The following is a 17997-nucleotide window of genomic DNA, read 5'->3' on the forward strand; positions in this document are numbered from 1 at the left end:
TGAATTAAGTCATTTATTCACATGAAAAAACTATCAGCTGCATATTTACAACCACAGCGTGCAGTTACTTCCTGTACATGAACAGAAATACAACAAACATTCAAATTGTGCAGGAAATAGTTAAACTTTCGCCATATGCAGCCAGCTGACTGACCACGTGACTTTGCGGAAGTGAGCGTGTCAACAACATGAGCGAGGAATGGCGCGTTATTTAGCCCTAGTTTTCACCTTTTTATGCGTGAATGGAGTGGTTTGTGGGCACGGTTCATGCGGGGCCGAGCAGGGGCAGCTCACAGCCCCGGAGGGAGCAGCAGGCTGCGGCTGTGACAAGCTGAAGAGAGCCGGTGGCAGTGCTAGTGCAGAGGACAAGACGCCGACCGTAGATCCAGCTGTGAAATACTCCACAGAGGCGAATGAGAAGACGCCTGAGGTCCAGGAAGATGAGAAGGAGATACACAGTCAGGTATGCTGCGACTCCTGCCATGTTATTATTTTGTCTTGATTGGATAGAGGAGAAATAAGGGTGTGGAAAGAAGTTAATAAGTGCAAGATTTCATGTAAAAATATCCATGTCTAGTCTGAAAGCAGGATGTTGCCTTGTTGAAGTGTCTTTAAACAACCAGAGTAATGTAAATATTACGTGGACCCTACACTATTATGTAGTGTAGGAGCTTCAGTAAGCTCTTTGGTTCTTGGAGATATTTCAACTCTGATCCAAGTGGCTTCAGGTTTCAACAGGCAGAAAATAAGAACAGGCAGAACAACATTGTTATTGTAAATGTAGCCCATGTGTCTGAGAAACTGAGAGAGATTTTCTCCTTTTACAATATACGAGTGCATTTCAAGGCTAGCAACACTCCTAGACAAATACTATTTCACCCTGAGGATAAAACACCCAAACACATGCTAATGTTATATGTAGTCAAATACAGCAAGGAGTGCTCAGATCTGTATTTAAGGGAGACTAAACAAGACTCTGCAGTCCACCTGCAGCTGAAGGACAAGGGCCTGAACCCAACAAACCCAAATTTTCCCTATGAGCAAGCACCCTGGTGGCAGTGGAGAGGAAGAAACCTCCAGCAGAACCAGGTTCGGGGAGGGCAGCCATCTGTCTCGAGCAGTTGGGGTGGTGGGGAGGGAGAAAGGGAAAAGAAAGAGACAAATGAAGAGCAAGCAAAAGAGAACACTGGACTGATTGGTGGGACCAGGTCAAACCGGTGCAGAGCCAGAAATGCCTACAGAGAAGACAAAACACAACTACGGAGGAGACGAGACACAAAATGAATCACATGCTATATATTGATATTTTCATCATGCCCCAATGTATGATGACAATAAAGCTATTCTAGTGTATAGAAACGCATGGAGGAAGTGACACTGCAGCCAATCAGCAGCAACATGGGTCTGTGGATCAGCACCGTGGGTCTTTTAAAACTAAAAGTAGCAACATTTCTTTCCAGATATGCACTATAGTTGCTCATTTTAATATTAGCCCTCTGTAGTGTGTGGCAGTGCTTGAATGTGATTAAAGATGCTGTAAATATGAGAACTCTGACACTGAAGAAAGGCATTTAATTGACTGGTGAGCCTCTGTTTCCTGTGAATGAATCTCCAGCAGCTCTTTACACTGCTTCAAAAGAAAATGAATACATGTTTGTGGCATTATGGTTGCTGTGAGTAGACTAGGATCCAATTTTAATTTCCTTATTTGTAAATATTGGTATTGTTGTTATTTATACGTTACACTGCTGATTCTGGGAATGTGCTTGATATTCCAGTGTAAACCACAAGAGGCTAACTGCATGATTGTTTCTAGCCTTGTTTAAAGACAGTTGAGGCTATTTTGAGGGTTTTCAAGCAAAGCTGTCTACCTCAGAGGCAGCTCAGGGTGTAGCAGGTCCCTGTGTCTTGGAAAACCTCAGGCAATATTAGATAAGAAGCTCTGCACAATGCTCAATGACGTCAGCTGCCATGATGTAAGACAGAAATAACATTGTCAAAAACTACCAAGAGTGCGATCAGTACCATAGATAATAGTATGAATTATCTAACATTGCAGTGCTGTTGATTACACGTTGTGTTTATATGTTTTATTGCTGATGATATGATTTCAGGACTATTTTGTGTCAGTGTGTTGTCGTCAGATGAAATATCCATTATTTTTTAAAGAATCCTTTAATTTTGTGACTCTTCTTTCCAAAAAAAATAATATATCGATAGGATAGTATCTCAGCTTTTAAAAACTATAGATGACATGTAAGGTTATTTACTACTTACAGATGGTGTGGATTTCTGGAGGAGAGTTTCTGATGGGAACAGATGACCCAGGCATCCCTGCAGATGGTGAGGGTCCCCAGAGACGGGTGCACGTGGACCCCTTCTACATGGACATCCAGGAAGTTACTAACCAACATTTCCAGAGCTTCACCAGTTCCACAGGCTATGTTACTGAGGTATCACATAGTTACTGTTTTAAAGATTAACCCATGCATATTTTCTGACAGTTGTTGTAATCTTACGCCATTTTGCTCATAGTATTTTTATCTTTATGGTTTCAGGCAGAGAAATTTGGAGACTCATTTGTATTTGAGGGGATTTTGAGTGAGCCAGTTAAAAGTCAGATTACTCAAGCAGTAAGTATGTTTGTTCAACAGTTGACTCAAAGTGCCTATAAAAAGTTTTCACCCCCCCTTGGAGGTTCTGCCAGTTTATTGCTTTTCAGAGAACTCATAACAATTCTTGACTCGAGTCACGTTGAAGTTTTCAGTCTGATGATACTTAAATTAAGAGTTTTGGCCATCACTCGACACTATGTTTGGTGGACACCAAACTCTACATCCTCACAAACGCATCATCCCCACCGTGAAGCATGGTGGTGGCAGTATCATGATGTCGAGATGATTCTCTGCAGCGGGCCTTTGAAGGCATGTAAAGATAGAGGGTACCATGAATGCAACAAAGATGACAGATTTTGGTATTTATTTTAATAATGAATTATTAGATATTGCATATACTGTATATTAAATCATTATTTTTCATAATGATCTATTTATCTAAGAAATAAAATAATCCCATTTCCAATTTTTCATCAGAATGGATATAAAATGGTCCACAGGCCATGTAAGGCAGCGTTTTTGATCTGTAAATTTTATTGTGCCTATTTTTGTTCGTGATGTAATTCGGATCTTCCCACAACCATGATGTAGCTGAACCTTTTTAGAGTAATACATGCACTCTCTGCATTTATCTGGAAACCCTCAAAGTACCACCTTCAAGTCACAAGCGCTGTAGCTTTAGATGGACGTGAAGAGTTATATTTATGCTATATAAGAGTCTTGAGAATGTTAATAGATTGGTTGTAAGGGGCCTGAGCATAACGGGCCTCTCACAGACGAAAGCCAGGCAGCAGGGAATTTGCTGTTTCATCTCAGCTGTCATGTGCAGCTTGATCATGTGGCTGAGAAGATGTTGTATACCCATTAGTGCAGCAGCAGTGGCGATCATTAATACCACTGCAATTCTGTCGAGATGATTTTAGGTGAACCGTAAAAGGAGTTTGTAAGGGAAAACCGGAAGCATAACATCAGTGTGTGACCACTTTTACTTTGTTATTAGGTAGCTGCTGCCCCCTGGTGGCTTCCAGTCAAAGGAGCCAGCTGGAGGCACCCTGAGGGTCCCGACTCCAACATCACAGACAGGTAGAAAAATGCTCTGCCACTGTAGAAAGCCTCTAAATGTATTGAAGAAAACGCTGCATTAAGGGCAAATGGTCATCCTGAAGCAAACCTTTACTCATCTTTCATTTATATTGGAACCTTGCAAGTGACCTGAAACCTGTTCTTTTAGGCTGGACCATCCTGTTCTACATGTTTCCTGGGCTGATGCTGTTGCCTATTGCTCCTGGGCCAACAAGAGGCTCCCTACAGAGGCAGAATGGGAGTTTGCCTGCAAGGGTGGCCTGAAAGACAGGCAAGATTTTGTACTAGTGAGACAAAATATGCCGTCTAGCTTGTGCATGTGTGGTGGTCTACATCGTGTGTTTGAAATTGACTTCTTTATACCTCCTGTAGACTTTACCCCTGGGGAAACAAGTTAAACCCAAAAGGACAACACTATGCCAACCTCTGGCAGGGGGATTTTCCCTCACACAACTCTGGAGAGGATGGCTACGTGAAAACTTCACCGGTAAGACAGACCAGGAAGGATAAAGAGATGCCATAGCTGTATGTGTGTCTGTGTTTGGGGGTGTCATATTTCAGGTTAAGGTGGAGAACAACTGAGACGGAGACTAACTCTAAGTTCAGGTCACACACTAACTGATTTGTATTTATGAGTCAGTTCTTGGACATTACCTCAGAGTCACATGCAGAATCTACATTAATGTGACCATGTTGCCTCCGTATCCTGCAGGTGATGTCCTTCCCTGCTAACGGTTTCGGTCTGTACGACATGGTGGGAAATGCATGGGAATGGACCTCAGACTGGTGGACTGTGCATCACACCACAGACCAGCAAAATAATCCAGTAATACCACATTACATCTGAGCTCTTCTCCATGACTGTCATGAGTTTATTTACTTATTTATTTATTTGAATATTCTCTCCTCATTTGTTTCTTTCAGGTGGGTCCTCAGTCAGGCACGGACAAAGTAAAGAAGGGGGGCTCATATATGTGCCATAAGGTAAAAAAAAAAACACCAGCTTTAGAGGCATTTTATATATACATATATATATATATATATATATATACATACACATATATTTTTTTTCTTTTTTTTTTTTTTAACATGCCATTCCAGTTTGGTTGCCATGGGAATATAGCTAATTGGATGCAAAAAAGGCTTTAGCCATGGCACACAACATTGCCCTTGACTACAAATCAGTAACAAACCAGTTTACCAATAAAAATGACTCGATTTCCTCTCTTCTTGTCTGTCCTCCTGCAGTCTTACTGCTACAGATACCGATGTGCGGCTCGAAGCCAGAACACTCCGGACAGCTCGGCCTCTAATCTTGGTTTTCGCTGTGTTTCTCAGGAGCAACGATGACCTGAACTGCTTGTCTTGAGCACAGACTTCCTTAATCAAGCTGCTGCTTAAGCTCAGTGTTCAATGCAGAGTGAAACCCATGAGTATTTGAATCTGATGGTGAATCATTTTGCTGCCATCTCATTACCCTGCATCTAAAGACAAAGAATGTGCTCCATTACTGTAGATTTTTCCAGATGTCTTGCGTTTTTTAACTTATATTTTTTCAAACTTTTTCATATGAAGTGAGCATAAAAGTTTTGTAGTTTGTTGTTGTGCTACCTTTGATCAGAGGTGTAGAGATATTAATAAAGGTAATGCAATTTTAAGTAACTGCTGGGGTCCAAGAGCTTTTCAGGAACAAAGACCAATGTGTTCTTGTCAGTTTTAGAGGTTGTCCTCATCAGTCATATGACTCGTTGAGATAAGAAAAGTAAATTCTTAATTTATAATGACACTGTAATGTTTCTGCAAAATTACTGTAAAATAGTATAATTTTTGGGGACACATTGGGTCCCATGAAATCCCATTTGCCTTTTATTTTTTTATTTTTTATATATATGTATGTTAATGGCCCAAATTTTTTTTAGAAAAGGCCCTTCAAATAAAATATACTTCCTTATATATGTAAGAATTAGCTTTGATTAGTTAGAGTCATATTAAACAGGCTTAATATTTTGTTATAATGTGTAGTATCCATCAGGGGGCAGCACATGTTCATTATCTATCTGTCTGTCTATTTGTTTGGTCTATGAGGATTTGTCATGGTGGTGCACACTGTGTAAATCAGATTTAGTCAGTTTTGAATCAAGGGGCTTAAGTTCCAATTGAGAATCCACCTAAAAGTGACATTGAGAGAGAACTGAAAGAATTAAAAAAAAAAAAAAATGTCTGCAAAAGAACCAAAATTTTATTTATTTTGACTTTATCAGTATACATATTGCATGAGAAAATGATAAACTAAACAATTAGCAAAAAAAAACTCTAAAACTCTAGCCAAATAAATGAGTAAATGAGGAAAGAGTCAAAAAGTTTCTAGTGCACCTTAATAATAATAATAATGATCATAATAATACAAAAAATTTAGAGGTTTTAACAAACATTTGTATTTCTAGCATTTAACATCACATTTATCAGCAAACTAAAAGGCTATTCTCTTGCAGTGTATATCAGAGTTTTCAAAGGTATAGTTGATACAACATTACTGCACAATTGCTAACATTCAGTAGACAGTTTGAGTCTAAATCCTGCTGTCAGCTTTTAACTGAAGTTCATACAAACTTCTTTATCTATCAGTGCACAACAGATTAACTGTTTTACAAAACAGAGAAAGAAACATTGATTTGTACTAATGCTGCAAGAAGACCGTCTGTCCCTGCTGCTGTATAATTAACCCAAAAGAACGTGAGTCAAAAATGCACCACAGAAACAGAGCAGAGCAACTAAGACAACCTGGAGGCTAAATACAGCTGCCATCTTGGAGAGTCCAGAACAATTAAGAGATAGAAAGAGTCAAACAAAGGCGATACGCTATACTAATAAAAATCCTGCACTTGATCACTCTGCCTCTTATGAGCAAAGCTGAGAATACAAAAAAAAACATTTGCAACTTTATACGACTTTTGCACCAAAATGGCAAAAGTGTGTCTTTTTGTGCTGCTGAAGAGGCAGTCAGGCCTCCTTTGTAAATCCTCACCACATGTAATAACTGCGTGTGGTGTCGACAGGAGAGGGTTTCCCCTCTGTGCTGCCATCTTTGTCCTTTTCGCCATCAGCCTCCCAAAGGTTAATGAGTGGAGGGTAGAGCTCATTCAGTGGGATGGAAGAGGTCTTCAGCATGTATTTCTTCAAAGAGTGGTGGTAGTTTTTTCGCTTCCATCTGCGAGCCATGTAGACGCCCACAGTGGCTAGACTGAGGAAGGCCAGCATGGTTGACATGACAACCAGCACAGCCACACTCGGGTGCTGGTCTGACAGGTCCAGGGCAAAGGTAGCACTACGTGTTGTCACGTTAACGCAAGACTTGTGCATCTGCAGGTGGATGTTGGAGACTGTGAGGCACACCTCGTACTCAGTTGCAGGTTGAAGGTGTGTGAGGTTGTACTCATGAACATCTACAGGGACACGAGCCGTGTAGGTGATGTGAGGGTTGTCAATCTTCATGGTGGCTGAGGCCCACTTGAGGTTAGAGGTCATGACGTTAGAGTTGACTTTCCAGGAGACCAAGATTGAGTGGGACTCGGTCTGCTTGACATAGATTTTCATCACCTGAGCACTGTCGAGCAGGGTCCCATTTATACGAATGGTGGCAACTCGTGTGTCGGCTCCTTCTGTGTTCTGGGCTACACAGGTGTAATGACCAGAATCTTCCACCTGCACATGAGACAGTCGCAGAGTCCCCTCACTGCTCAAATGGTAGCGCTCTGACACTGTATCTAAAGTGATTTTGGTCCCCAGAGGAGTTACCCAGTAGATTTCAGGCTCTGGTTCAGATACTGCCCGACAGTCCAGGCTGACACTCATGCCTAGCTCTAGGTTCAGGTGACTGGGGAAGGTATCGTGGGATATAAGGGGAAGACACTGTTCTGGGGACTCAAGCAGCTTTAGTTCTCGAACCCGTTGGCCTCTGAGTTCTGGTGGGGAGGTGCACAGCATGGACAAGGGCTCCATGAAGCGCACTGTGGTTTTGTTGGAACTCATCCACTGAATAACGCAATCACAGCGGAGTGGGTTGCTGTGAAGACTGATCTCCCGCAGGTTCGGCAACACCTGCACAGTGTGCTGGTAAAGAGCAGTGAGAGCATTACTGTTGAGCATCAGGCTTTCTAGGGAGGGCATGTCCCTAAATGCCAACCTGTGGACATAAGACAGTTTAGGATTATTGGTGGCTTCCAGTTTTGTCAATTCTGGTAGGTTGTCCAGAGCATAGTGATCAATAGACACCAACTCCATCATGTTATTGATGCCCAACTCCTTCAGACGAAGCATGTTTCTGAAATCTCCTTCCTGGATTTTGTGAACTGGATTTTTGTTTAAATCCAAGAATTTTAGATTGGGGACTTTTTGAAGGGCCAGTTGAGGGATTCTGACCAGTTTGTTGTCATAGAAAGAAATGCTTTCCAGATTATCTAAACCTACAAATGCATTTCCTGGAACATCAGTGAGATCCATTCCAGCCAGAACCAGACTCCGCAGGCTTCCTAGAGGCTTAAAGTTCATGTCTAGGAGACCAATAACTGGGTTCTCCCCGATCATGAGGATCTCGAGGTTTGGTGTTTCCTCAAACCAGCGGCTGTCTATGACATGAAGCCTGTTGGAGTTCAGGTGCAGGCGCAGCAGACTGCGCAGGCCAGAAAATGCTCGAGGGGAGATGGAGCTTATCTGGTTGTGGTTGATGTAGAGCTCCTGCAGGTTGGAGAGGTTTCCCAGGCAGTGGTCTGGCAGGTGACTGATCTGGTTCTCTTCTAGGTGCAGGGTGGTCAGATGGTTCATGTTTGTGAGGCCAACAGCTTCCACAGTGCTGAAGTTGTTCTGGGATAGATCTAGCTCTGTCAAGTTGAACAGAGCCTCCAGCTCTCCACTGGTGCGAGAGATGGTGTTGCTTTGGAGCAGTAACACCTGGGTGTCTGCTGACAGGTTGGTAGGGACGTGCGTCAGCCTCAAGTCATTGCAGTCCACTGTAGTTGCCTCCTTGTAGGTCGACTGTGGGGTGAACCATGGGCGGATCTCACAAACACACAAACGAGGACATTCTTTGCCATAAACTGGCGACAGAAAGAAAAGAAGCAATCCCATGCAGAGCCAGATTAGAGGAGGCCACGGCTGAGAGCTGAGCGCCATGTTGTCTGCTCTCCCTGCTCACAAAAGGCTTAGATGAGATGCAGTTTTCAGGAAAGGGATACAAAGGGATGGTTCATGAACATTAGTCTCCTTTGCTGATAGCTAGCTGCTGGAGGTCCAGAATGATGATTTCTAACCCAGAGGACAGTATTTGCAAAAAGCAGGCCCAAGAGACATCTGGTCCAAGCTTCACCTGTGCACCACACCTTCAGGTTTAAACCTGAAAAAAAAGAAAGAGAGCAATTTAATTGTTAAAGCGCATACAATTTTTGATTATCTGCTTGTCAAAAAATAATTGATAATAGTAAAACTGAAAGAACAGCTCAATAGAGTGAAGTGAGGGAGTAACGGAGTTATACTTGTTTCTTTGCTGAAGATTAAAAAAATGAGGCAAGTGGCAGACTCCCACGGTGCCACCCCCACAGATATTTAGGGGACTAAACTGACGTGTCTAACAGGGCAGAATGAATCCGTCAAATTCATCTGGTTGCTCTTCTATCGCATACACACTCATGCCTACTTTTTAATGAGCTCTTACACAGTCAGGCACAGTTTGATAATAAGCATAAGTTTGAGAAAAAGTTACTTCTAGATCTTGAAAGAGAAGAAACTATTCATGCCAAAAAATAACTAAATTCTGTGTCTTGAGTTAAAAGTATTGGCAATGTCTGCTTCCATGTAAAGATTTACTGTTACAGTGACGAAATCTCAAGATATTCCCTCATCAAAACGGTCCATTTACCTAGGCATATGAAGTAGCAGAGAGAAGGAGGCAAAATGTGTAGAGTGTGCAGTATATTTGTCAGTGTCTGAGATGATAAGAGTTAATTTTAGATCTGCTTCCTTAATGTGTCTGTCTCCTTGGAGATTACCAACATGTTCTTTCTCTCTGGGTTGGTTAGATTATCTGCATACCAGCTTAGTATCAGCTATCCTCTTGAGCGAGTGTGTGGAGTGGGCACAGCCGGCAGCTCTGGCACTGAGCCCATTACACAACAGGCTTAATATACAGGGAGTGATTGCTCTTCACTGTTAATCACTCACTACTTACGAGTCAGGCTCATGGTAGGCAGTCACACACATGTACAGTGTATTTGTCATTACTTTTAAATGAGCTGCAGCTGTACTGTGATAGTTTACACATCCAGGTTTGGTCAACCTGAGTGAAGCATGGAAAGATTGGAGCTCACCGACAGACTCATTTGCAAGACTTAAGGCTTTTGCTTTCATTTGTCAATTTGACATCTCCAACTCCTACAAATGTATGTGAGGATAACAGGCACAGACTTTTTTTTTACACAAAATATGACTCTAAGCCACAAACACACCGTCTTCTTTTTTGTATACAAGTAAGGCTGTATTTATGAGTATCAGAAGTTGTAATCAAGACGACCAGATGAAACTATTGTATGTTTATGATGGTTGATGTAGTAATAGAGAAAAGAAGAGAGACTTTTGGCTTTCTTTCACTAAAGCCAAGCACCACAGTGTCAGCTCCTGCTATGACTAACACTCATAGAAATTCACATTTATCTTCATCCTCACAGACTGAGGCTGAGCACCCAGACGTTATACGTGTGTGAGTGTTAGTATTTGTTTGTGTGAGTGCTACACGGAGAGGAAGCTGGGTGAATTTTGTTTCACATCAAAACTGACAAGTTCCTCTGATATTAACATAAAATAGATACAGATTGTTTTCTCTTTCCTTTATGTGCCGACTGTTCACACCCCGTGATGTGTTGACACCTTCCCACAGTTTTTCCCTCATATTTGCATGAGGAATAATACAGAAGCAGCCTCAACAAAGACAGAATGGAGCACTATAGTATGAAGAAAAACACATTATGACGTTGCGTCTAGAAATTTAGACATGCCAGAAAGCTGTCACTTCACAGCAAATCCAGCTTTCAGCACAAATAGATGAAAGATGCTGCAGAAATTTAAGTGTTGAAGCACTAAAGCTCATTCATGTTCCCTTTATCTGTGAGTGAGAATGCATTTAATGCCTGGTATCAGGTGGCTGGTCTCTTTAATGACCCAGTCACACATGAACTGATCTAACTGATTCCCTCAGTGTGACTAAAGCGTGACAGCAGTGACCTCCACCTTCTCTTGGCTCTATTCATAGATCCTGGCTGGGAATAAATGGTGAACATGCAAAATCTCTCAGATAATCCATTCATATGTTGTTCAATTTAATTACTTTACTATAAATATATGTCCCTTGGTATGTAAAGATTTACCTGGTCATGATTCATTTGTCGATCTTTCTCTTCCGTGTGTCATGCTGCTTGGGTATTAAATTGGAGGAGACAGGCAGAGAAATCGTTGCTTTCATGCTGAGACCATAAAACTCAGACACCTGGCACCAGGTTTCTGGCAGCCTGGTAGCACTATGGGGGTCTGTATCCGTTCCCACCTATCTCTCACTGTGTGTACGTGTTGACCTTATTGACCTAAGGAAGATTTGTCGAGCGCATATGCTCTTTTTCACTGATGGCCTGCTTCATAATCACTGCAGTACACAAATTCATACTCGCACCCTCCCCAGTTTATCCACAGATACCTGCTGTTGGCCACAGACCAGCTCCACTGAAGTGGTTCGAGTGGCTTCCCACCTGTTCATAACATCAACCTTGCGTGGCCAGAGCTAGATCAGCCATACAGCCTGCTGCTCTGACCTCTTGCCCACTACTGTTTCTTTATAGTTCACACCTAAACAACCACATTACACGCAATTTGCTTTGTGCACTGTATTTTCTGCATATATGTGTGTGTCATTATTTCTGTTGTTGTATACAATCTTAATGTTTTTGATCTATTAATCAACTCCACAAACAAATTCCTCATAGCTATTACTAAAGTTGGCATCTCTATTGAAGGACAAATCGTCAGTAAGGTTTATTGGGACAACAGTTTTATGAAGTTTTGTTCTCAGAGATTTGATAGAGATTTTGTCTGATATTAGAACTGTGACTGCACATTCAGAGCCATACCAGTTGTTGGCCAGCACCTGTATCCTGAAAATCTATTCTAATGTCTTGGCTGAGGCAGCAAAAACATGTACGGAGCATAATTTAAAATGCATGCTTACATGGGATCTACGCTGCGCACATCTCTTCCCTGCTCACAAAATACACATTTTGTCCCATCCCACTAGCCTCGAACCCCTCCTTATTCCACTCTGTGATTCCGACATGCATGCATACACAGACTGGTGGAAGAAGACAGAAAAATCCTTCAACAGCTTGGCATTATCCAGCTGACTGTCTGAACTGAAGGCGCCAGCAGGGCGGATTTACTCTCTTTGCTTGCCCAATCTTCATGAGGGTTTAATCAAAGTACACAATATACGTATAAAACACACTTACATCCACAACTACTGTTGGTATAACTACTGTATACATTCAAAGCAGTTGATATTTCTATTTGTGTCATAATAGCCTTCAGAGGTTTATAACAAGACAGCAAGAAGTAATTGTGGGACATAATGAGGTTTGTCTGCTTCCTGCTAAAGCTTAAGGAATGTGTTTATGAGACAGGTTCTCTGGACAACACTCAGGGCATAACAGTCAGTGCTTGCAGTCAGATGCAGGATCATTTCTCTTTATTTCAGTGTAGTGCAGGTCTTGTGCAGGCGGCAGTCAGTGTTTTCTGTGAAAAAAATCAAAAATATTCCTTACTTCAAGAGACTTAATCAAAAATGATTTCTATTAGGTCGTTGTGGAGTAATTTCAGTTCATTTGATTTTATACCTTCTAAGAGTCTAGACACAACACTATAGATACAACACTTCATCACACACCAGTGGCACAGCCAGGAGGAACCTGACTTGATAGCACACTGCATCATTTTTCACAGGAGGCAACGTTTTTACCCGTCTGTTTCTGGGGCCCTTTTTACTGGGTGCAAATGTAAGCAGTGCTTCTGAATCAGCAGCCATACAACAGGCTCACAGACATGCCATCACCATGGCAACGGCTATGCCACTGGCATTTCTGTTTCATAACCAAATGAGAAGACATGAGACGATAGCTATTAGTGCCATCAGGCACCTGAAGGAATATGCCAATGAGAACCTCCACTGGTGCAACAAGGCGACTGTAGCATGAACCCGTGTGATAAAACAACATATGCATGAACATACTGAACTGACACCATGACCAGTAAAGACAACCATATCTCACACATATGCTCCTGTGTGGCTTTATCATAAACACACACAACACTTAAATGATACAGTAAGCATCTAGATTTGTACACTGAAGCTATAGTTTCTTAGAAAAATGGTTTCAATCCAGATCTATAATGTGGTGCGGAAAAGCTAAGTGGTGCTGCCTGATGTTTCCTCTATGTCCTCACTGTGCTGGCCTGCCTGAGAGACATCCTGTTTCTGCTCCATTAGTATGCAAGCGTCTCACTTCACATCACACAGGGCTTCGGTGCAGCTGCTGATAGCAGAGGTGTAGCCGAGGAAGAGAAGGATGCATGTCCACTCAGTTAGAAAGAAGACAGAAAGTAAAGAGGGAGAAGATGGAGAGCTCTGCCTCAGCGGGAAGGCCACAGGAGGAAACTGCTGAACTGTAAACGCAACAAGACTGAAGGTACAATGACAAAACCCAGTGCTAAATTCAGTGTATGGAATCAAAGAAAAAATACGCTGCATACTGTAACAATGCTTCTGCAAACTCCACAGAGGTTTAAAAGTCACGGTGTAGCATATTGTGTCTGTATTTCTTTTTACTGCAAATCCATGAGGTCGCTTTATTTCCCTGTGGAGCAGAGATGAGTCTTGACACAATTTTTTCCTCCCTGGCTTTAATTTTTTTTTCTCTTTCTGCACTTTTTGCCCTCATCCTCCCCCTCCATCCCTCCTTACAGTAGCAGTGTCTGTGAAAAGCCATTACATTGTCATTGGAGCATCGATCAATCACACCGACATGAGAAAAGTCTCTCATCTCCGGGGGAATCCCATTTGAAACAATGCAGAGGTCAGAGAAAATTAAGTCACGCTGTTGAAACTGACCTACAGGTACAGAACCACAGAGATCATGCTGTTAATAATGCTTTTCAAATGAATTTTTCTTTTTTTCCCCACATATTTAAGTGTGCAATGAACTGTTTTAAAAGCGCTACACAGGCAACACCTAGAACAAAAGAAGAGAGCAACAGAAGTGTTATCACAAATTTCTATTCATCATTGGTATAAACACACAAAGACCAAACTGCTGACTCAGTCACAGCATCTTGACAAAACCTTTCAGTGGCCCATGGTGTTTCCATGTCTCCCCTTCAGACCACACTCTCAAAGGGAGAGGGTCAAGCTGTCGCACCCCCGGTCTCCCCTCCACTGCTGTGGGAACCCCAACACCAGCACATGCTGCAGAGTTGGTCATATAGTGCACAAAGGCTCCTACCCAAACACACACAGACACACACACCAAGACGCGTCTTTGTTTCGGAATTTTCTCACACTCCTCATTGCCAGCTGAGGCGATACGTCACTGTTCATTGTGATCGCCAGGACTGGGGGAAGGTGCCACAACCTCTTAAACTCTCATATGATTGGCTCACTGGGTGACATCTGGATCAACTGTTTAATTTTATTCACTAGATGACTACACAAAGTTGTGTGCTGTGCAACTGCTAGAAAACAAGTTATGTAGCACATAATATTTCTTTTTTCTCAATGCAAATCAACACCACTGATCTCTAACTCTTTGTGTTGCATTAGTGATCTTAGTTACGGGGGCTGTGTAATGCAGCAGCTGAAACAACAGAACCTACAAAGGTGATCCTAACAATGCAGACTGCTTTCTCCAATTCAGAAATAGAAACACTGGACTGTCTGTATGTCTTCTCCTCTTTGTCTTAATTTCACACATCAGCCAATTTCCTGACCCTTGGGCATGCAGTTAGATTTGATGCTACTACTCAGCTGTTCCAGCTGCACTGGTGAGGGATGCTGCAGTTTGTGTAAATGTTACACTACATTGTTAGTTAAACCTAATGTCCCGGTACAGTGAGATGTCAGAGCTGTTGGCAAGACAGCAGGTTCAGTAATGGAGATGCATTCACACAGCCATAATATTTCATAGACAAAAAAACAGCATGTATGAAACAAAAACAGTGCAACTTAACCCAGGTTTCATATTTTCTTTGTTTTCCTCCCTCCAGTCAGTTCATATTGACCAACAGTCGACTTGACAAAGCTTCATAATGATCATATAGCTCGTGTAGATTGACTGCAGGGCACAGTGTCCTTGCAAATCACTGCTAAAATGCATTTTGTTGATAAAACTAGGAGCACACATTGCAGATAAACATGATAAACATGTATTTATTTTAGGATCTCTGTTCAATTTCGCGCAATCAAAACAGTCTCTTCCTGCGGTTGTAACACGAGGATCCTCAGCACTTATTGTTTCATTTCATCTTTGTTGTTCCAAAAAACATTTTTTTTTTAAAGATGACTTCATCTTCATCACTTTGAACCTTACTGAAACCACTGAAACCGTCCTGCCTGAGAAATTGAGTAAATAATCTGAGGTATCGTACAGACATATATCAAAACCTCAGCACATGCATAAAATAAACATCATGCTCTCACCTATGAAGCGCTGAATCCTCCGGACGCAAGAATTCTGCAGGCTACTGTATCTGACCCATGCAGTATCCGCAGCTCTGGAGGATGATGCGCGACGGGTGCAGACTGTGTTTCTGGAATAGAAGTAATCAGCCTTATTAACGGGAGCACATAGACGTGTGGAAAAATACCCCGCTGGTATCCGTTTCTGCTCCAACGCGGTGATAGTTCACAAGTGGGAAAATCAGCAGCGGCAGCAGCAGCAGCTTCCAGAGACGAGCAGCTGCCCTGTGCAGGTCAGCTGGACTGAAACGCGTCTGACACCGATTGTGGTGCCCAAACAGGCAACCTCGCCATCTGTTCTGTCATCACTACCATGGGAACAAAAGTCCCACCCTACCGACCACGAGCTGCGATGTGTGAATAATATTGTGATGGATCCGCAGAAAGGACCGCTGACATCTGAGTGCGCGGACAAGAGAGGATTGTTTTAAACGTTTCTGTCGTGGTTCTCCGTAAAACTGCGTCTATTGTCACTCATCAAGTCACTAAAAGTGTAAGTCATCATCAGGAAGGGAAAAGGCTTGAATTGGTGCAGGAAATCAAAAGACTTTTGGGTGCCATGGTCCCAGTGTTGATATAAATTTAATGACTTGCTAATTAATAATTCATAATAATTATGAAATGAAATGGACTTTAAAGTGGATCTGATGAGTCTCTCTCTCCCCTCTCTCTCTCTCTCTCCTCTCTCTAGCACATACACACATACACACAGTTTCCATCACTTCAGAGGACAAAGCACTGACTTACATCCATTACCTCAAGACCTACCCTTACAATAACCCCAACTTTTTTCAACCCTGACCTTTAACCTAACCTTAAGCTATTGTTACCCTAACCTTCAACCTGGACTTCACCCTTTTGTTTAATCTTCTGCATCATTGAAACTCACTTTGGTCCCTGTAAGTACACAGAATCCCTGCAGTGTGACTGTGCAAACAGATTGAGGTCCCCACAACATGAGTAATACATCTACAGACACAAGCAAACACTTGCACACAGGAGTCCATGTTGAAAAAGAGATGCATCTTTTCTCTCAGACCTGTCACTTGTTTGGATTCTTGCTTCCCTGCTCCTCCTCCTCCTCCTGCTCCTCCTCCTCTCTTCCTCTCTAAGGGGAGCAGCGAAAATGACAACGTTTCATCACTTTCTGTTTGAGCTGCTACTCTGGGAGCTGCCAGGCTGCTTCTTCATCCAGACTGGAGCTACAGAGAGGAAATGTGATCGTCTCTGTGTGGTGACAAGAAAGAGCGCCAGCAGATGTCATGTGCAGGTTTTGTCTGTTTACATTGGAGCTTAGCAGATAGTTACAGATGTGTTTACATTTTCAGCACAAGGAGGATCAACACAATTTTGCTATTTCAGTGTTTTCGTCTCTTTTGTAGCCCTAGTTCTGCATGCTGGAAGGCCTCTCTGATGGGCATCTCTGTGATATCAAACTAGATATGCTGTTGCTGGAAAACACAGCTGAGATTTCAGCAATACAGAATTTACAGAATTTCGCATCACATATGAATGGTTTGTTGACATTAGAAAGCCAACTAATTTGAAACTAGAAACATATCATGTCCTCGCTCAGCAGACTCAAAGAGCCCTTGTTGCATGCTGTCTATATGGAGCAGAGGGCTCAGGGGGCAAATCCTCTGAGTATGTCAAAAAGACTTTTCCCTCCTGACATCTTCAAATTAAGCATTTTGGATTTTTCCTTTTGTTTTGCTAAACGGTCTCCAGACATTAATGATTAACCTTTCTACTGCAAGTAAGATGACAAGCATGATACTCTCTAATACCAGTGAATAGTAGGCCATAGTGGGTTAACTTAGTTTTGTAAAAAGACTAGAAACAGAGGCAGACAACTAGACTGCCTCTGTTTAAAGGCAACAAATTCTCCTAACAGCACCTCTAAAGCTCACTAATTAATACCCTTAATGTTGTAGCTTTATTCACATATCTTATGCTGCTCTTCTCTATGATGCATAGGTATTATGATAAAAAAAATGTAATGTTAATTGTAAAAATACAAGCATAATATTGTAACTTGTGGTGTGAAACTTGTAGTACACGCTGAGCATTTAAAGCTTTAGGCGTCCTTTGAGACCTTTGAGAAAGATTCATTTCTGAGATTATTTTTGGCTGATTGCTCTGATTAATGCTTTCTGACATTATTTAGCATATACACAGAAAAATCTGCCTAAGTACAGATATATTGATGAAATTTACTTAATTATGCTTGGGGGCATCTGGAATTCATTTGTCATAACAGCTCTGTGGGAACTGCTTGCATTGTTCTAACACCACAGAGAGTTTAAAGTTGATTCAGCAGTCAGTGTGTGTAAGTTGCAAACGGCAAATCATAATTTCCCACTATTAACCTGCAGTGCTTGTGGTGTGGTTGCCATGGCAACAACTCCCTCCCAGGAAAGGCGATGCAGCATATCCACCGGTTTATTAGATCTCTGATCACATAGCTCCCTCCACATGGCC

At 42.1% G+C, this 17997-nt stretch overlaps 2 protein-coding genes across 2 annotated transcripts; one reads left to right on the forward strand and one right to left on the reverse strand.

Annotated features, from left to right (window-relative positions):
* Nucleotides 1–52: 52 nt before the first annotated feature.
* On the forward strand, nucleotides 53–5360 carry sumf1 (sulfatase modifying factor 1). The gene is made up of 9 exons (XM_022217842.2): nucleotides 53–463; nucleotides 2280–2453; nucleotides 2559–2633; nucleotides 3616–3698; nucleotides 3847–3969; nucleotides 4071–4185; nucleotides 4411–4524; nucleotides 4623–4682; nucleotides 4947–5360. Exons 1-9 carry the CDS (start codon nucleotides 200–202, stop codon nucleotides 5046–5048), a joined length of 1110 nt encoding a protein of 369 aa, XP_022073534.1. The 5' UTR covers nucleotides 53–199; the 3' UTR covers nucleotides 5049–5360.
* Nucleotides 5361–5919: 559 nt separating this feature from the next.
* Nucleotides 5920–16033, reverse strand: LOC110968041 (leucine-rich repeat neuronal protein 1-like). Its single transcript, XM_022217841.2, has 2 exons — nucleotides 15478–16033; nucleotides 5920–9087 (listed from the first exon to the last, which is right to left on the reverse strand). The coding sequence occupies exon 2, from the start codon at nucleotides 8865–8867 to the stop codon at nucleotides 6720–6722; it is 2148 nt and encodes a 715-aa protein (XP_022073533.2). The 5' UTR covers nucleotides 8868–9087; nucleotides 15478–16033; the 3' UTR covers nucleotides 5920–6719.
* Between the last annotated feature and the right edge of the window lie 1964 nt (nucleotides 16034–17997).

The sequence above is a fragment of the Acanthochromis polyacanthus genome, chromosome 5, assembly GCF_021347895.1.
Source record: "Acanthochromis polyacanthus isolate Apoly-LR-REF ecotype Palm Island chromosome 5, KAUST_Apoly_ChrSc, whole genome shotgun sequence".
In the NCBI taxonomy this organism is placed as follows: domain Eukaryota; kingdom Metazoa; phylum Chordata; class Actinopteri; family Pomacentridae; genus Acanthochromis; species Acanthochromis polyacanthus.